General features: G+C 40.4%; 1 protein-coding gene and 1 pseudogene across 1 annotated transcript in view; both read left to right on the plus strand.

Annotated features, from left to right (window-relative positions):
- Positions 1-15,034, plus strand: part of LOC118846863 — a 102,129-nt gene extending 87,095 nt beyond the window's left edge. Inside the window, 7 exon segments of the mRNA XM_036755557.1 lie at positions 1,253-1,467; positions 1,819-2,121; positions 2,388-2,731; positions 3,468-3,592; positions 8,666-8,977; positions 11,574-11,840; positions 14,686-15,034. Coding sequence (XP_036611452.1) covers positions 1,253-1,467; positions 1,819-2,121; positions 2,388-2,731; positions 3,468-3,592; positions 8,666-8,977; positions 11,574-11,840; positions 14,686-14,774 — 1,655 coding nt within the window. The 3' untranslated portion in view covers positions 14,775-15,034.
- On the plus strand, positions 1,273-2,735 carry LOC118848575 (annotated as a pseudogene).
- Positions 15,035-16,099: the final 1,065 nt, after the last annotated feature.

Below are 16,099 nucleotides of genomic sequence, written 5' to 3' on the forward strand. Positions count from 1 at the left end.
TGCAAATTAAAACAACTCTGACTTGCCACCTCACACCTATCAGGTTGGCTAATATGACAGAAAAGGAAAATGATAAAAGTTGGAGGGGATGTGGGAGAACTCGGACACCAATGCATTGTTGATGGAGTTGTGAACTAATCTGACTATTCTGCAGAATGATTTAGAAGTATGCCCAAAGGGCTATAAAACTATGCATACTCTTTGACCCAGCAATACCACTACTAAATCATATCCCAAAGAGATTTTTTAAAATGGAAAATATTTGTCCAAAAATATTTATAGCAGCTCTTTTTTGTCGTGGCTAAGAACTGGAAATCAAGGGGCTGCCCATCAATTGGGGAATGGCTGAACAAGTTGTGGTATATGCTTATAATACAATATTATTATGCTATAAGAAACGATGAGCAAGATGATTTCAGAAAAACCTAGAAAGACTTATATGATGTGATACTGAGTGAAGTGAGCAGAACCAGAGGAACTTTGTACACAGTAACAGCAATATTATGAGGATGAACAATTGTGAATGACTTAGCTTTTCTTAGCAATACAATGATCCAAGACAATCTCAAAGGATTCATGATGAAAAATGCTATCCACCTCCTGAGAACTGATATTGTCTGAATACAGACTATAATATGCTATTCTTTTTTCCTTCCTTCCTTCTCTCTTCTTTCCTTCCTTCCTTCTTTCTTCTTTCCTTCCTTCCTTCTTTCTTCTTTCTTTCTTTCTTTCTTTCTTTCTTTCTTTCTTTCTTTCTTTCTTTCTTTCTTTCTTTCTCTCTTTCTCTCTTCCTTCCTTCCTTTCTTTCCTTATCTTTCTTTCTTTCTCTTTCTTTCTTTTATTCATTCTTTCTTTTTAAAGTTTTTTTTTTCCACAAAATGACTAATGTGGAAATGTTTTATATGACTGCACATGTATAACCTATATCAGATTGATTATCATCTCAGAGAGGGGCTCAGGTAAAGAGGGAGGGATACAATTTTGAATTCAAAACTCAAAAACAACAAATGTTTAAAGTTATTTTTACATGCAATTGGGGAAAATAAAACATTCTTTAAAAAAAATCTAATTTGCTTCGTGAGTTTCTGATATATCCACATCAGTCTCTTTAGAAAAATTCTGGCTACACGATGATGACACAGGAAGCACCTGGAGGTAGCAACCAGGCCAGCCTTGTAATTGTTTTGGGGTTCGGTGGGCAGATCGGGGGCTGGGCTTGCAATGACTCTCGACCCTCCACACGACCACGCAGCGTGCACAGCTTTGGACAACATGATGACCCTGGGGACCAGCAGTCAGACGGTGACTGAATATGTTGTTCGAGTCACCAAGAACAACCCCAAGAAGTACAATATCGTGGCTTTCAACGCAGCTGACAAAGTCAACTTCGCCACCTGGCACCAGGCCAAGATAGAACGGGATCTGAGCAACAAGATCTATCAGGAAGAAGAGATGCCAGAATCTGGGGCGGGCAGCTAGTTTAATCGGAAGCTCCGGGATGAGGCCAGGAGGAAGAAGTATGGCATCATTCTCAAGGCCTTCAAGGCTGAGGACCAGCCCTGGCTACTCAAAGTCAATGGCAAAACAGGCAGGAGGTTCAAGGGAGTAAACAAGGGTGGTGTAACAGAAAACATCTCCTACTACATCTTTACCCAATGCCCTGATGGGGCCTTCAAAGCCTTCCCTGTGCACAACTGGTACAACTTCACTCCTCTGACCCAGCACCACACACTCACTGCAGAGGAGGCTGAGGAAGAATGGGAAAGGAGGAACAAAGTCTTGAACCACTTCAGCATCATGCAGCCTTGTTGACTGAAGGACCAGGACTACGATGAGGAGGAGGACGAGCATAAAGAGAAGAAGAACCGGAAAAAGCCCAGTGAACTCCGGATCCATGACCTGGAGGATAACCTGGAGATGAGCTCTGATGACAGCGCTGGCAGTGGGGAGGAGGGGGAGAAGGTTCCCAACACCAAGAAGAAGGCAGCTCCTTCCAAGGGGGGCAAGAAGAAGAAGAAGGGCTCTGACGATGAGGCCTTTGAGGACAGTGATGATAGGGACTTTGAGGGCCAGGAGGTGGACTACATGTCAGATGGCTCCAGTAGCTCTGAGGAGGAGGCAGTAGGGAAACTCAAGGTGGTCAAGCTGGAGGAGGATGGCCCTAAAGGCATCAATGAACAGAGTGAAAGCAATGAATAGAGTGAGGAGGAAAAACCACCAGAGGAAGAGGAGAAGGAGGAGGAAGATAAGAAGGCACCTACCCCACAGGAGAAGAGGAGGAAAGGAGACAGCAGTGAGGAGTCAGACACCTCTGAGTAGAGTGACATTGACAACGAGGCATCCTCGGCCCTCTTCATGACAAGGAAGAAGACTCCCCCCCCCCCAAGAGGGAACGCAAGGCCAGACGACCAAGCACACCCAGCGCGGACAGTGGCAGCACCTCCTCCACCTTTCGGGCAGCTGCTAGCAAGCTGGAGCAAGGGAAGCACCAGATGGGGCCCAGTGATACGCCTGCCGTCAAGCGCCTGAGTGACATGCAGGTGACAGAGGATGCAGTGAGATACTACCTGACCCAAAAGCCCATGACCACCAAAGATCTCCTGAAGAAGTTCCAGACAGGGAAGACAGGGCTGAGCAGCGACCAGACAGTCAGTGTGCTGGCCCAGATCTTGAAGAGCCTCAACCCTGAACGCAAGATGATCAATGACAAGATACACTTCTCCCTCAAGGAGTGAGGCCCAGGCTGGACACAGTAGGTCCTCAGGCCTGCCCCCCCCCCAGGGGGGAATAAAAGCTGCTCGTGCTTTTTAAAAAAAAATTCCCATTTTTCTTCCTCATTGGAGTTGTTTCAAATTGTGCTTTCTCAATTTCATTCTTAAGAGTTTTCAACCTCACCTAGGCTGACTTCCCTGTAGAAATTTTTCCTGCACACTCCCAAATATCCTTTCTTTGAACCCTTTGAAATCTACTTTTCCAAAATCTGCTGTGCATTTCAATCTATTCTCAGTTTTCCTTTCCTTCTCTGTCACAACCTCTTAGAGATAATGATTGTATCTCTCCCAGGTTACCAGAATTTCAATCCCAATAAATAGTTTGTCTCTCCTAGTGAGGAGTATATACAGAATAGACTTTCCACTTGCTGAATTGCCCCTTTCTTTAGGGTATAACTTTCTAGCTCCTCTCTCAATCCCTCTTCTCAGGAGGAGTGGTACCCTTTCAAGTCAGGGTACAATAATCAGGGATGTCTGTCTCAATACCAGACCAAACAGTCACATGCCTAGTCATTTTTGCTAACTCATTTGCCCAAAGAGAGTCAGAAAGTTGTAAAAAATGAATTTAAATATGAATGTTCTACAGATATCACAAGTTCCCCATCTGTACCCTTTGATTTTGCATTACAGAACGGATGTGATCTCACAGAAGAGGAAGAGGTGAGAGAGGCTAAACCTCTAACTTCTACTGAATTGAATAAGCACTAGAGTACGGAAGTCCTCAGGTCTCGACCTAATCCTTGGCTGTGGATCCTAAGGAAACGGCATGTCCTTTCTCAGGTGGAGACTGTGTCTGCTAATGCTCATAATCTCTTCTCAAGGTACTTTATATTGTTCTCATCTATCTCTTTGCTGGGAGGTTCCGGGATTAGAGGTAGAGGGAAGATGGGGTGAGAACTCATCAGTGAGTGTAATGTCTGGTCCCTTCATAGCATTGTGTCAGCCTTAGCTGAGTTGAGTTGGAAGACACATGCTTACTTCATATGAATCTAACTCTCCTTTCCAACAATGGGCAGCCAAAAGAGAGATATGGGCAAATGAAGGGAGTCAAGATGGGTGTTGGTTAGGTCACGGAAGGATGTTGACAAAGCCAGTGAAAGAAGAGGAAGTTGGCCATGAAGATTTTTGCTCTTTATATGCTTAAGTTTCTCATGTCTTCCCTTTCTCAGGCCAACTCCTTTGGATGTATTCTGTAAGGTCCAAGTCAGGAAAATTGACTGGCTGGTTGCTCTGAATTTATAAATCTAGTCTTAGGACTCTAATTTTTCAACTTTACTTTCCCTTCCCAACTGCCTTTCAATCACACCACAATCTGTCATCTAGTTCTGCTGATTCTTCCCGTAGAGAATGTCAGATTTTCCATTCTTTCCTTCTGTAATAGTCCTTTGGGCTAGGCTTAAACTGACTACCTGGAAGTATAAAATGCTAAAGATCATGAGAGGTGTTAACTTAGGTCCCCAATCAAAGCCAAAGGTCTGTTATACTTGCTACTCTCACAGCCTTTTAGGAATTATTCACCATTCAACTGCATCTAGATTCATTCACTCTATTTATTCCAGCATCCTCTGTCTTTCATCAGCAGTTTTGTATGGGTACAAATCATTTTCTTGAGCAATGGACATGCAAACAAGGAGATATAGATTCTTGGGAAAGTAATTTCTCCAGGCTTCTGTTTCCTTATCTATAAAGTAAGTGTTGGACTACATAACTTCTAAATGACTTTCAGTTATAGCAGTCTGTGATTCTAGGAGTCTTGGCTCTGAACCAATCATTTAGTCTCTCTGTTACTATCAATTTCCTCTTCAGTAACATTGGGAGTAACTAAACCTGTTTAGACTACCTCATGGGAAGGATTCAACTTTAATGAATCAACACAAATTTATTAAAAGTGACTGATATGTACCAAGAACCATGTTAGATGTTGGGAATACAAAGACAAAAATGATATAGTCCCTGACCTCAAGGAGTATGCAATAAATTTAGTTAAACAATACAGTCATATATAAGTATATTAAAATATACACAAAGTAAATATAGGATAATTTTGGGGAGGGGCAGCACTAGTAGCTGAGAAGGGGGGAGATGGTGGTTCAGAAAGGTCTCCTGTAGGAAGAAGCATTTTCACTAAGCTTTTAAGGAAAAAAGGGATTTGAAGAAGATAAGGTGAGAAGAGAATTTGTTCCAAATGTAGTACAGCCTAGACGAAGGCATAGGAAGAAGAGATGGAATATTATGTGTAATGAAAAAGCTAATTTGATTGAAATGCAGAGTGTGTGTAGGAGAGTAACAGATAATCAGGGTGGAAGGGTAAGGTGGGACCAGGTTGACTTTAAGTACCAAATTGAGAATTGGGAGTAGGCTTCCTTCCCCATCAGACAGTTCTCTTCTGACCTTGACCATTAGTCAGGGGCAAAACATCTTTTTGTTTTCATAATCTTTTATTTTTAATTAATTGTCATGGGTCATTATATTGATCAGAGTAGCCAAGTCTTTTACAGCTGATTATTGTTACAATATTGCTGTTACTGTGTACAAATGCTCTTCTGGTTCTGCTCACTTCACTTTGCTTTAGTTCATGTAAGTCTTTCCAGGTTTTTCTGAAACCAATCTCTTCATCATTTCCTATAGCACAATAGTATTCAATCACTACCATGTACCACAACTTGTTCAGCTATTCCTCAGTTGATGGGCATCTCCTCAATTTCCAAAGAGCAGCTATGAATGTGTTAGTACATCTAGATCATTTCCCTTTTGTTTTGATCTCTTCGAGATATAGAACTAATAGTGGTATTGTTGAGTGAAAGTATACACACAGTTTTGTAGCTCTTTGGGTGTAGTTCCAAATTATACTCCAGAATAGTTAGACCAGTTCAGAATTCCACCAGTGCATTTGTGTATCTATTTTTCCACATCCTCTCCAGCAATTGTTATTTTCCTTTTCTGTCATGTTAGGCAATCTGATGGGTGTGAGGTAGTGCCTCAGAATTATTTTAATTTGCCTTTCTCAAATTATTAATGATTTAAAGACCTTCACAATCTGGCTTTAGGCTACCTTTCCAGGTTTATTTTACAATATTCCCTTTTATGAATTCTATGTTTAGTCAAATGATGGATTTTATGTTCACTGACCTCAGTACTTTCCTGCTTCTGTGGTTTTGTACTCACTCTCTTTTATAGACAAAAAAAGGATGGCATTCCTTCTGCACCTCTACCTCTTAGAATCTCTAGCCTCCTTCAAGTGCCATGTTCTATAGTAAGCTTTTCTGATTTTCCCTAGTTGGTAGCACTCTCTCCCACCTCAAATTATATTGTATATACTTACCTATTCGTATTTAGTAAGATCAGAGCAAAAAATAAGTACCTTGAAGGCAGGAATTGGTTTTGATTTTTGGCTTTGCTCAGTGCCTAGCAGAATGTTCTGTGTATGATAGGCATTTCATAAATGCTTTTTGGATTACTGGTTTGAGCTTTTGTTTTTAGTACAAACATGTATATATAATTTATTTTAAACATTTTTTTTTAAATTTTGAGTTGTAAATTCTCCACCTCCCTCCCACCCTTCTACCCCACCCCCATTTCCCTAAGAAATATTACATCAGTTATCCATGTCAAATCATGGAAAATATAATTCCATATTAGCCATGTTGCAAAAAAACAAGAAAAATAAAGTAAGAACATTGTACTACAATTTGCACACAGAGTTCCTCACTTCTCTCTCTGAGGTAGCATTTTTTTTTCATTCTGAGTCCTTTGGAATTATCTTGGATCATTGTATTAATCAGTTGGGTTGGGTTTTTAATCCCTGATTCTTTCAATCAGAGAATCATAGCTTTTTGAAGATGATCTTAGAGGATCTTAGAGGCCATCTAGTCAAAGACTTCTTTGCTATCCCTCACAGCTTAGGGTCATTTGTGATCTTTACAAATATCCCTTTTATGTCTTCATCCAAGTTACTGATGAAAGTGTGAAACAGATGGCTATGCACAGGACTATAAGGCACATCAACACAGATTCTTTCAGGTTCACATTGAACCATCAATCAGCAGTCTCTGAATATGGCTGTTCAGTCAGTTATAAATCAGCCTACCTTGACTATTATCCAGTCCACGTCATTTCAACTTATTCCAAGACAATCATTAAAAATGTTAACTATCTTGCTGAAATCCAGTTATATTTCCCTAATCTGTAAGAATGGTAATCCTATTGTTAATTTTAAATTATTATAAAGTGTTATAACTTTTTAGTGACTTTGTGCTAACTTCTAAGAATCATCTCATTTTCTTGGATAATATATCTTGGAATTTTCCTGAATGTCAATATCACGCTTATTAGTCTAAGTCTTAGAATCCATGTTTTTCTGTTTTTGCTTTCATTTTTTTCTTCAATTTTCTGGCACTTCTCATATTTTCTATGCATCACAGAAATTTTTGAGACTGACTTTGTGATCAATTCCGTACTTTTTTCAGAACTGATATATGGAATCTTACCCATATGTATCAGCAATATCACAATAAGTGGGTATGTGCATGAAGAAAATACACATCCCCTGATGGACTAAGTAAAGCCTATAGGCATCTCCTTACCCTTTAGCCAAGAGTCACTGGCTATAAATGCAAGTGGTCACTTTAGATAGGAAGAGCATATCATTATCCCCATTTTACAGATCAAGAAAGTATGGCTCAAAGACAGAATGTGACTCATTATCCCTTTATTTCAGTATATAAAAGTATTCTGAGAGTCAAGATAAAGCCAGAACTTGGCATCAGTATTTCTTAACCTACAGTGCAACTGCATTTTTTTTAAAGCTTTGCCACTAAATTTCATTTAATCACTTAACATTGAATCTCCTGGCAACTGAAGCTTATGACAAAGTTCACTGTTGCTACAATATCCATATATATGACCATAATCAGGGAGGCAAAACAACTGGGCTGTGGGTACAGGAAGGCATCAGTTGCTCCCAGTAATCCTAATGAGATCATCAATCTCTTTCCATTTATGAAGTATCATGTAAAAGCAAGGTGAGCCTACACCTTTGACTTTCTATCCCTAAACTGGTCCTTATACAGTGACTATAAGAGGTCCTTATGATGTGTTGAAAGGAGAAAGAGAATGAGAGACATGTGAGATATCTGCAAGCACAGCTTTAAGGAGTCTTATTACCTGGGTAGTTTTAGTAGCATGTTTGTATTTCAGTTCTTCTGGACTATGTATCTTTCTAAGAAAAGATTTGTAAAGTAGGCTGTTTTACAAGCCTTTTGAGATCTTATGTATGTCACCAAGGGGATGGGGCGATGATGACTCTCATACAAGGTCAGTCAGAGCTGTGTTCTAAATAACACTATCTGAACCATTCCCCATTCTCAGCTCTAGCTATATTATAGTTCACAGGATCCTGGCAGTCAGTTTTGAATACCACCTGGGACACTAGCCAGGTTTCCGTGGGCAGGTTACTTCTAATTTCTTTGAGCCTTAGTTTCCTTATCTCTAAAATGGGCATAAAAATACCTGTAGTTGTCACCTTGCAGATTTGTTTTGAGATTCTTAAGAAATAATATGTAGGGGCAGCTAAGTGGCACATTGAGTAGAGCACTGGCCCTGGAATCAAAAGGACCTGAGTTCAAATCTGCCCTCAGACATGTGGCATACTAGCTATATGACCTTGGGCAAGTCATTTAACCCCAACTGCCCGGCTTTCCCTCCTCCAAAAAAAAAGTTAGAAGAGATAATATGTAGCACTTGGCAAACCTTAAAGCATTATGCAAATTTCATCTATTATTATGCCTGATAGTATGATAGAGCCCTCCAATCACACTTCCACCAAGATACTCCCTTGGCTATGATTTTTATTGTCCTATCACTAACAAGGTTCTTACTCTGGCTCTGGTTGGCAGTGTACTCAGCAGGAAACAAGATACGTGCTGTTGGTGAATCTGTAAAGCTCGAGAAGTCTGAATCATCTCATGGGCCCTTTTCAGAAGTCTCTTGGTTTTACAATGAGACCCAGAAAATCTTGACGTGGTTCAAAGGAAGACAAATTTTAGTATTCGAAACCAGCCTGAAGACACGGATCCGTCTTGATGATGATAATATCACTTTACATATCCAACAGCTTCAGAAGGAAGACAGTAGCACCTATAAATTCAAGGCTTCCTTACAGAGTACAGGAAAGGAAATCTCAGAGCACATCAGGCTGGATGTGTATGGTAAGTTAAGGAGAGATGAGGAAAGAACAGGAGGGATGATTGAGGCTTCAGCTAGATTAGGAGGAAGTGTGAGTTGATTTTAGTCAAGTAAAAAGGACAAAAAAGGGACATTAAAGATGCAAGTCGAAACATGGAGAAAACTCCAAGGTCAGATATGCTTTGCATATTTTTGAGACAGTGAAAGCGTCAGCTTTCCTGGAGTATGGGCTTTGGAGAATAGTGGGAAGGTTGGAGAGTGAGCCTTGAAAGACAAGCAGGGGATTTGAGACTTGATACAATATGGAGCTATTATAGATATCTGAGCCCCAAAGTGGCATGACAAAAGATGTGTTTGTAGAAGATTAGCGCCATACTGGGACATCAGTAACAATAGGATAAAGCTGAGAGGAGGGCACAATCTAAGACGTGAATCGGGGTAGACAGGGCAGAACTAGAAGTTCCGATAATTCAAGTGACAGGATTTAAGTTCTAGAGGAATGTACAGGGATAGAAAGCTAATGTAAAGAGATAAAGCATCGATCAAGCCAATTAGTTCTGAGCAGACAACATATGCAAGGCAACAAGGTATGTAGGAAGGGATACGTGTGTATGTATATATGTGTGTGTGTTTATATACACAAATACATACACACATACATGCACGCATGGAATGTTACAGAGAGAGAACAAAATTTGTCCATGAGGCATCAAAGATGACAACAAGGTAATGACTCCAGGGATGGGAAAGATTGTGGTGTCCTCAAAAGTAATCAGGAAATTCAAAAGAAGTTTGGGTCTGGGTCGGGGCGGGGAGATATTGAGTTCTGTTTTGTTGGATCTGAGGCCACAATCACACAAGAATACTTTTGGGCAAGATAATCTGGCAATGGGGATCATGGGAGAATATGGAGATGGAACTCAAGAGATGCAAATTTAGACTCCTTTGCTATACTATCTCTCACTGATCATACTGACAAAAAAGACGTTGTGCAAGAACAGGTAATCACATTCATCACTGGCGGAATGACAAACTTTTTTAGATAGGAATCTAGGATTCCGCTGTAAAAATTACAAGAAGAGTTGCACCTTTTGACTCAATAATTTCACTGTTTTTAGAGACATAAACCACAAATGCTTGTGTGTGTGTGTGTGTGTGTGTGTGTGTGTGTGTGTGTGTAATCAAAAGCAACAACAATAATTTTTAAAAAGAGTCATTTCTGGTAAGATTGCCATAGAAGAATTGCATGTAATCACAAAAACCTGGAAACAATCGAAATGTCCACCTATTGGTGGGAAAGGGAATGAGAATGAATGGATAAAGAATCTTGATGAGGACTTAGAAGAATTGACAGGAGAGTGTTATGATAAATCATCCATTAAAATTAATTTCCATGTAAACAGTGGTCAAGCAAGTTTAGTTGGTTACAATGCTGTTCAGTGTTAAATTATTAATAAAATGTTTTTAAAAGAGAAAAACAAAATGGCCAGAAAAATTACCAGGTGAAACTGGGTCCATTAGAAACTAGAAAATCAGACCAAGGAAAGAAGAGGGATGAAGGTACAGGCCAATGGATCAAGGCAAAGGCAGGCCCACCCACGATGGGTGTTCCATTTTAAGCAGAAATGTGCACTGACCCCATACATCCTAGGGGAATTCAGTCAGGGAACTCTTGGGGGATTACTTTATAACAGTCTGACTCTTTTACAAATCCTGATTCTGCCCCTTAACATTTATGTAGCTTTGGGCAAATCACTTCAGCTTTTGGGGCCTCAGTTTCTTATATGTCAAATGAGGGGAAGGTTCTAGCTACCTTCTAAGATTCCTTCCTTAAATCTATGATCCTATAAGTTACAATGATTTAATGTAAAGAAGAACTTTCTAACTATTAAAGCTGTTCTAAATTGGAATGGACTACTCTGAGCTCATGGGCTCTCTGTGTTTTAATGTGTTCAAATAGAGGCCACATGAACAGTTGCCAGAAATGTTGCAGAGGGAATCTTTGAATTAGATAAGATGTTGGACTAGATAGTCTTCAGGTTCCTTTCATCTCTAACATTCTAGAATTCCATGTGTATATAGTTAAGGATAATTGATTTCTTATATGATGGGACATCTTAAGTTAATAAGGAGGAAGTAGTATCTTTTTCCTTGCTCTTAGAGCAGGGTGCCACTGTCTGTGAATAACTGTTCTGCTCCCATCCTTTTCTGATCAACAGCAACCCAGAACAGGTAAATAGTTTTCCAGAATGGTTGGAGGAAAATATGACTCCCTTGGTCTATCAGTCTCTGTCCCACAAATGTAATGGCAGTCCCCAGCCTCTCACAGGTGGGATCTGAGAAACTAGTACCTGTTACATTCCTCACCCTCTTCTGTTTGTGTAGAAAGAGGTATTCTCTACCTGAACACTCTACCCCTTTTCAAACTCAGGTAATGTTAGGAATTGGAACTGGATGGTAACTGTCCAGAATCACTGATTTCCTCTCCTCCATGGTACTCCAGGGCAGAACTCTGAAATCCAGAGTTCTGATGCCTAAGGAAATCGTTTATCATCATTATGGGGGGAGGAACAAAATCAAAACATCTCATTGAATATTATGTTTTACTCCTGCATGCAGAGCGATTGACAGAGCCAAAAATTTCATCGGGTCCTAGGATCAATGATAGTGGTACCTGTCTTGTCAATGTAACATGTTCTGTGGGACAAGGAAGAGAGAATGTAAATTACAGCTGGACGCCTGTGGGACAAGGAGCTAATGCATCCAGTGGAGGCCCCATCCTCAGCATCACCTGGAAACCTGGTGACCCTGACCTGTACACCTGTACTGCCAGGAACCCTGTCAGCAACAGCTCCCATACCATTCTTGCCAGTAAGCTCTGTACAGGTAAATTTCTGACTGTTTTCCCAGAAGCCTGAGATCATAGAGTTCTGCAGGGTTTTGAATTATAGTTATTCTTGACCTTGGTACCAATCTGGTACCTACAGGAGCAGAGCTCCTTAGCTCTGTCACTGGCCAAACCTCAGCCAAAGAAGATACTACTTCTCTGAGACCATGAGGAGGGTAGTTGTTTCAGTGGTCAGTTCCCTCTAGTTGAACCGCTCAAGACAATTTTTTTGGTGCACGGTTCAGATTACTCCTAGTGACCCTGCTACTTTGTATCTTCCCTTTTAAGGCATTGAATATGGCGCAAACTACCCCAGATGCTTCCTGTACCCCATGGTGCCCACTACTCTGGTTATTCTCTTTATGTTGGGACTGTCAAAAATCTTAAAAATCAAACATGTCCTCATATGTACTATCACCAGCGGTATAGAACTACAGGGAGCAGTCATTAGAGAATACATTCCTAGGGATCATAGCTCTACCGCTGGAAGGACCTCACAAGCCATCTACTCCCACCCGTTCATTTCACAGATGAGGAAAGTGGTGTGGCCAGGGAACTTAAGTGATTCATATAGGGTCACATAGGTAGTGTCAAACTCTGGTCCTCTAACTCCCAAACCAATGCTTTTTCTACTGTAACCTATTAAAGCAGTTTAATTGGTCCCAGTATAATAACTATAGAGCTGAATGCAGCATTCAAGATGTTGAAGCCGATCCAGTTCCAGAAAAAGTTATTGGGATTGTGGTAGGAAACTTAAAGACAGCAACACTATCTTGAAGAGGACCTTAGACTCAAGGTTAGAAAGGTTAGCTTAGATCCCCTAGCTACTAGGGACATCATACTGGCGATGATTCCTTCCCGTATGAAATCCTTCATTCACAGCAAGGGGGGGGAGGGGAATCCCCTAACTCCGCAACTATTTTTCCCTCTCTCTTTCTTTCTACTTCAGCCCCCCACCCCCGCCCCAGGGCTCTTTTCGAGACCTTTTTCCTCAGAGACATCCCCTACTCTATGTGCCCTTCCCAGTTTAGGGCCCTCCCCCCGTCTCTCTGGTCCCAAACCAATGTGAGAATATGGCAGCCTTTTGGAGAGGAGGAGAGGCCCCTTACAATTATAATCTTGGAAACAGGGACAGTGTTGTTTTCATCTTCATATCCCACAATGCCTTGCACAGAACAGGCACTTAATGTTTATTAAATTAATGAATGAGGAAGCCCTGAGTTCAGATCCTTGGACTGCTCTGTCACATTTCTGAGCAACAGAGTAGGAGTTCCCCATAAGACCTAGTACTCTACCTTTCTTATAACCAGGAAAAAGTGATTGTTATAGCGTTCTGCCTCTCCCTGGTTTTAAACATACACCGTTGCTATTCCTTAAACATCCACACGCAGCTGACAGTATAAAACTTGGGAACAGATCAGTTTCTCCCTTAAGGACCAGAGGTAACCATGTCCCTTTGTACTAATCCCCCTCATGCTTCCCTTCCTATTTTCTATTTTGCTCTCCTGAACATTGACCCTGATATCCATCAACTCTCAATGAGTGTGTTATTTATTTAGAGAGCAAGACATATATATATGTGTGTGTGTGTGTGTGTGTGTGTGTGTGTGTGTGTGTGTATATACACACACACACACACACACACTTATACATGAGAAACTTAACTGGCTGAAATTCAATACTCCTGATCTCAGGCTCAGCCCCAATCTTGAGCATTTATTAGCATTTTACAAATGTTATCTCATTTTACCCTAATGTATCTTATTATTACCAAAAGGAGAGCCAGAAAATATCAGTCATTAATAATAACTAGCATTTACATAGCACTTTAAAGCTTGCAAAGCACTTTTTACAAATATCTTACTTTATCCTTACAACCACCCTGGAAGGGGGATGATATTGCTTTTCCCACTTTACATATGAGGAAACTGAGACTGATAGTGACTTGTCCAGGGTCACACAGGGGGGAAGGCAGGGCAATTGGGGTTCAGTGACTTGCCCAAGGTCACACAGCTAGTGTGTCAAGTATCTGAGGCTGGATTTAAACTCAGGTCCTCCTGACTCCAGGGCCGGTGCTCTACTCACTGCGCCACCTAGCTTACCCTAGGGTCACACTTCTAGTAGATGTCTGAGGTAGGATTTGAACTCAGGTCTTATTCTGCCCACTGTACCATCTGGCTACCATACTGCTTGTGAAGTTTCAGTTTGGTTATCTACTAGCCTTGAAGCAGAAGTGAAGGTCACTTCGCCTCTCTCAGTCCTCTTTCCTTAGTCTGTGAAATGAAGAGGTGTGTTCAGATGACCTGTCAGTATCATTTCAGGTTTGTCTCAAGTTTTCCCCTATGGTCTGGCATGGAAAATGGCCCAACTGGATTTTGCATTATCTCAGAGAGTCAGTATTATACAGTGGACAGAATGCTGAATTTGGAGTCTAAGGACCTGAGTTTGAATCCAGACACTGCTACTTACTGTCTGTGTTACTCCTGGCAAGTCATTTTACTCTCTCTAAGGTCCATTCAAGCTCTAAATCTAGGATCCTATTCCTTTCCTTTCATCCTGGAAGATACCCTTATCGAATCTTGAGACAGAAGGGAAAGAACTAGAGGAATACAGGTGGGATACTCGATCTCTGACTCCTTCTCTCCAAGAAGCCAGCCCTAAACTCATGGTACTTGTTCCACAACTTGAGACATCAAGTTAAGAGAGGTGTCCTGGACACATTGGGGCTAAATTCAGGGAGGAAATCCAGATATTCCATTACCTCATTATTATTGTACTTGATAACTCTACTCTCTTGCCTCGAAGACTTCATGAACTTGGATTTTCTATTCTTTCTTTTTCCAGACAAGACCTCTAGAATGTCCCAGGAGTTGCTGGTAGTCATTCTGCCCTCCATCTTCAGCTTGCTGTTCGCTTTGAATTGGACCCAATAACATGACTACTTTGCTGGACTTTCAAGACAACACTCTACCTTTACATGACCAATGTGACCCATATGCATTCCTGCCCAGAGAAGTAGCAGGAATGAAAAACGGTGAAAAGAGAGATTAGCCCTGCTCCTCATGTCTACCTCTCATCCTCCTTATTAGATGGGCATGGCAACTCCCTTCTTTTCTACCCAAGATTTGAGGAGATTATGCATTTATATAGTACCTACTATGTGCCAGGCACTGTGCTAAACATTTTATAGATATTATCCCATTTGATCCTCACAACCATGTGAGATAGGTGCTCTTACTATACCCATTTTATAGTTGGACCAACTGAGGCAAGTAGAAGTTAAATGACTTGCCCAAGATCACACGGTAGAGAGTTCCATTGCATATGGAGCTCTTTGGGTCCGTTTATGCATTTTTGCATTTTCCGTTGCATGAAATGAAGACTATTTTGTACCCAACATGAATAGTAAACTTGAGTGCTAATACTAGATCCAAAGGCCCATTTATGCACACTTGTGGAAACCTAGGAACAAGTTATATTATTAGATCTCCCAGAGGGAAATTTGATTGGGTCTAACATGAAGCAAAGAGTGATTTCTTGAGTATGCCCCAAAGATTAGGTCTAGTCCAGAGCTTGGGATGCTAGACTCATAGGGTGTCCATAAAGTCCATGTGCAATTTAAAATAGTTGTAACTTTGTAACTATATGTGATAAAAAGATAAAAGAAGATAAAAAAGAAAAGATAAAAAAAGATAAAAAGAAAAAGCAAAATAAAGGAGAAACACTTAATTTTTTATTGTTCTTGTTAATTTCACCACCATTACTAATACAAAGGGTAATATGATTCTGTAGTTTGAGAAAAACATTTTCAAGCTGATCTTCAGTAGTGCCAGTAATCACATCAGTCATCCTAGCTTGCAAGTCTTCTTTAGATCAAGGCTTGGTTGAATAAACATTACTTTTCACATGTCCCCATAAAAAGAAATCCAATGGAGTCAAATTTGGCAAATGTGGAGGCCAAGAAAATGGTGGACTTTGGACAGCAGTGGTAGATTTTAGTTCAGCCAACCAAAGAACACAGTTTTCTTTCTCTTCTAGTGAAGCCATAGGCCAACATTAATCCTGAAAAATAAGTAATTTTTAACTTGAATTTCTAAAAATAAAATAAACATAAAATTTCTAAAGACAAAAATAAACTAGATACATCAAGCTTTCTTTTTTTTGACTTATCTCACAAGTTTTTATTAAGAAAAGTAGTTTTTTTTAATCTTTTTTTTTACCAGTTTAAATTTAAATTTATTTAACATATTTAGTTTTC

The sequence above is a fragment of the Trichosurus vulpecula genome, chromosome 4 (assembly GCF_011100635.1).
Source record: "Trichosurus vulpecula isolate mTriVul1 chromosome 4, mTriVul1.pri, whole genome shotgun sequence".
Classification (NCBI taxonomy): Eukaryota; Metazoa; Chordata; class Mammalia; order Diprotodontia; family Phalangeridae; genus Trichosurus; species Trichosurus vulpecula.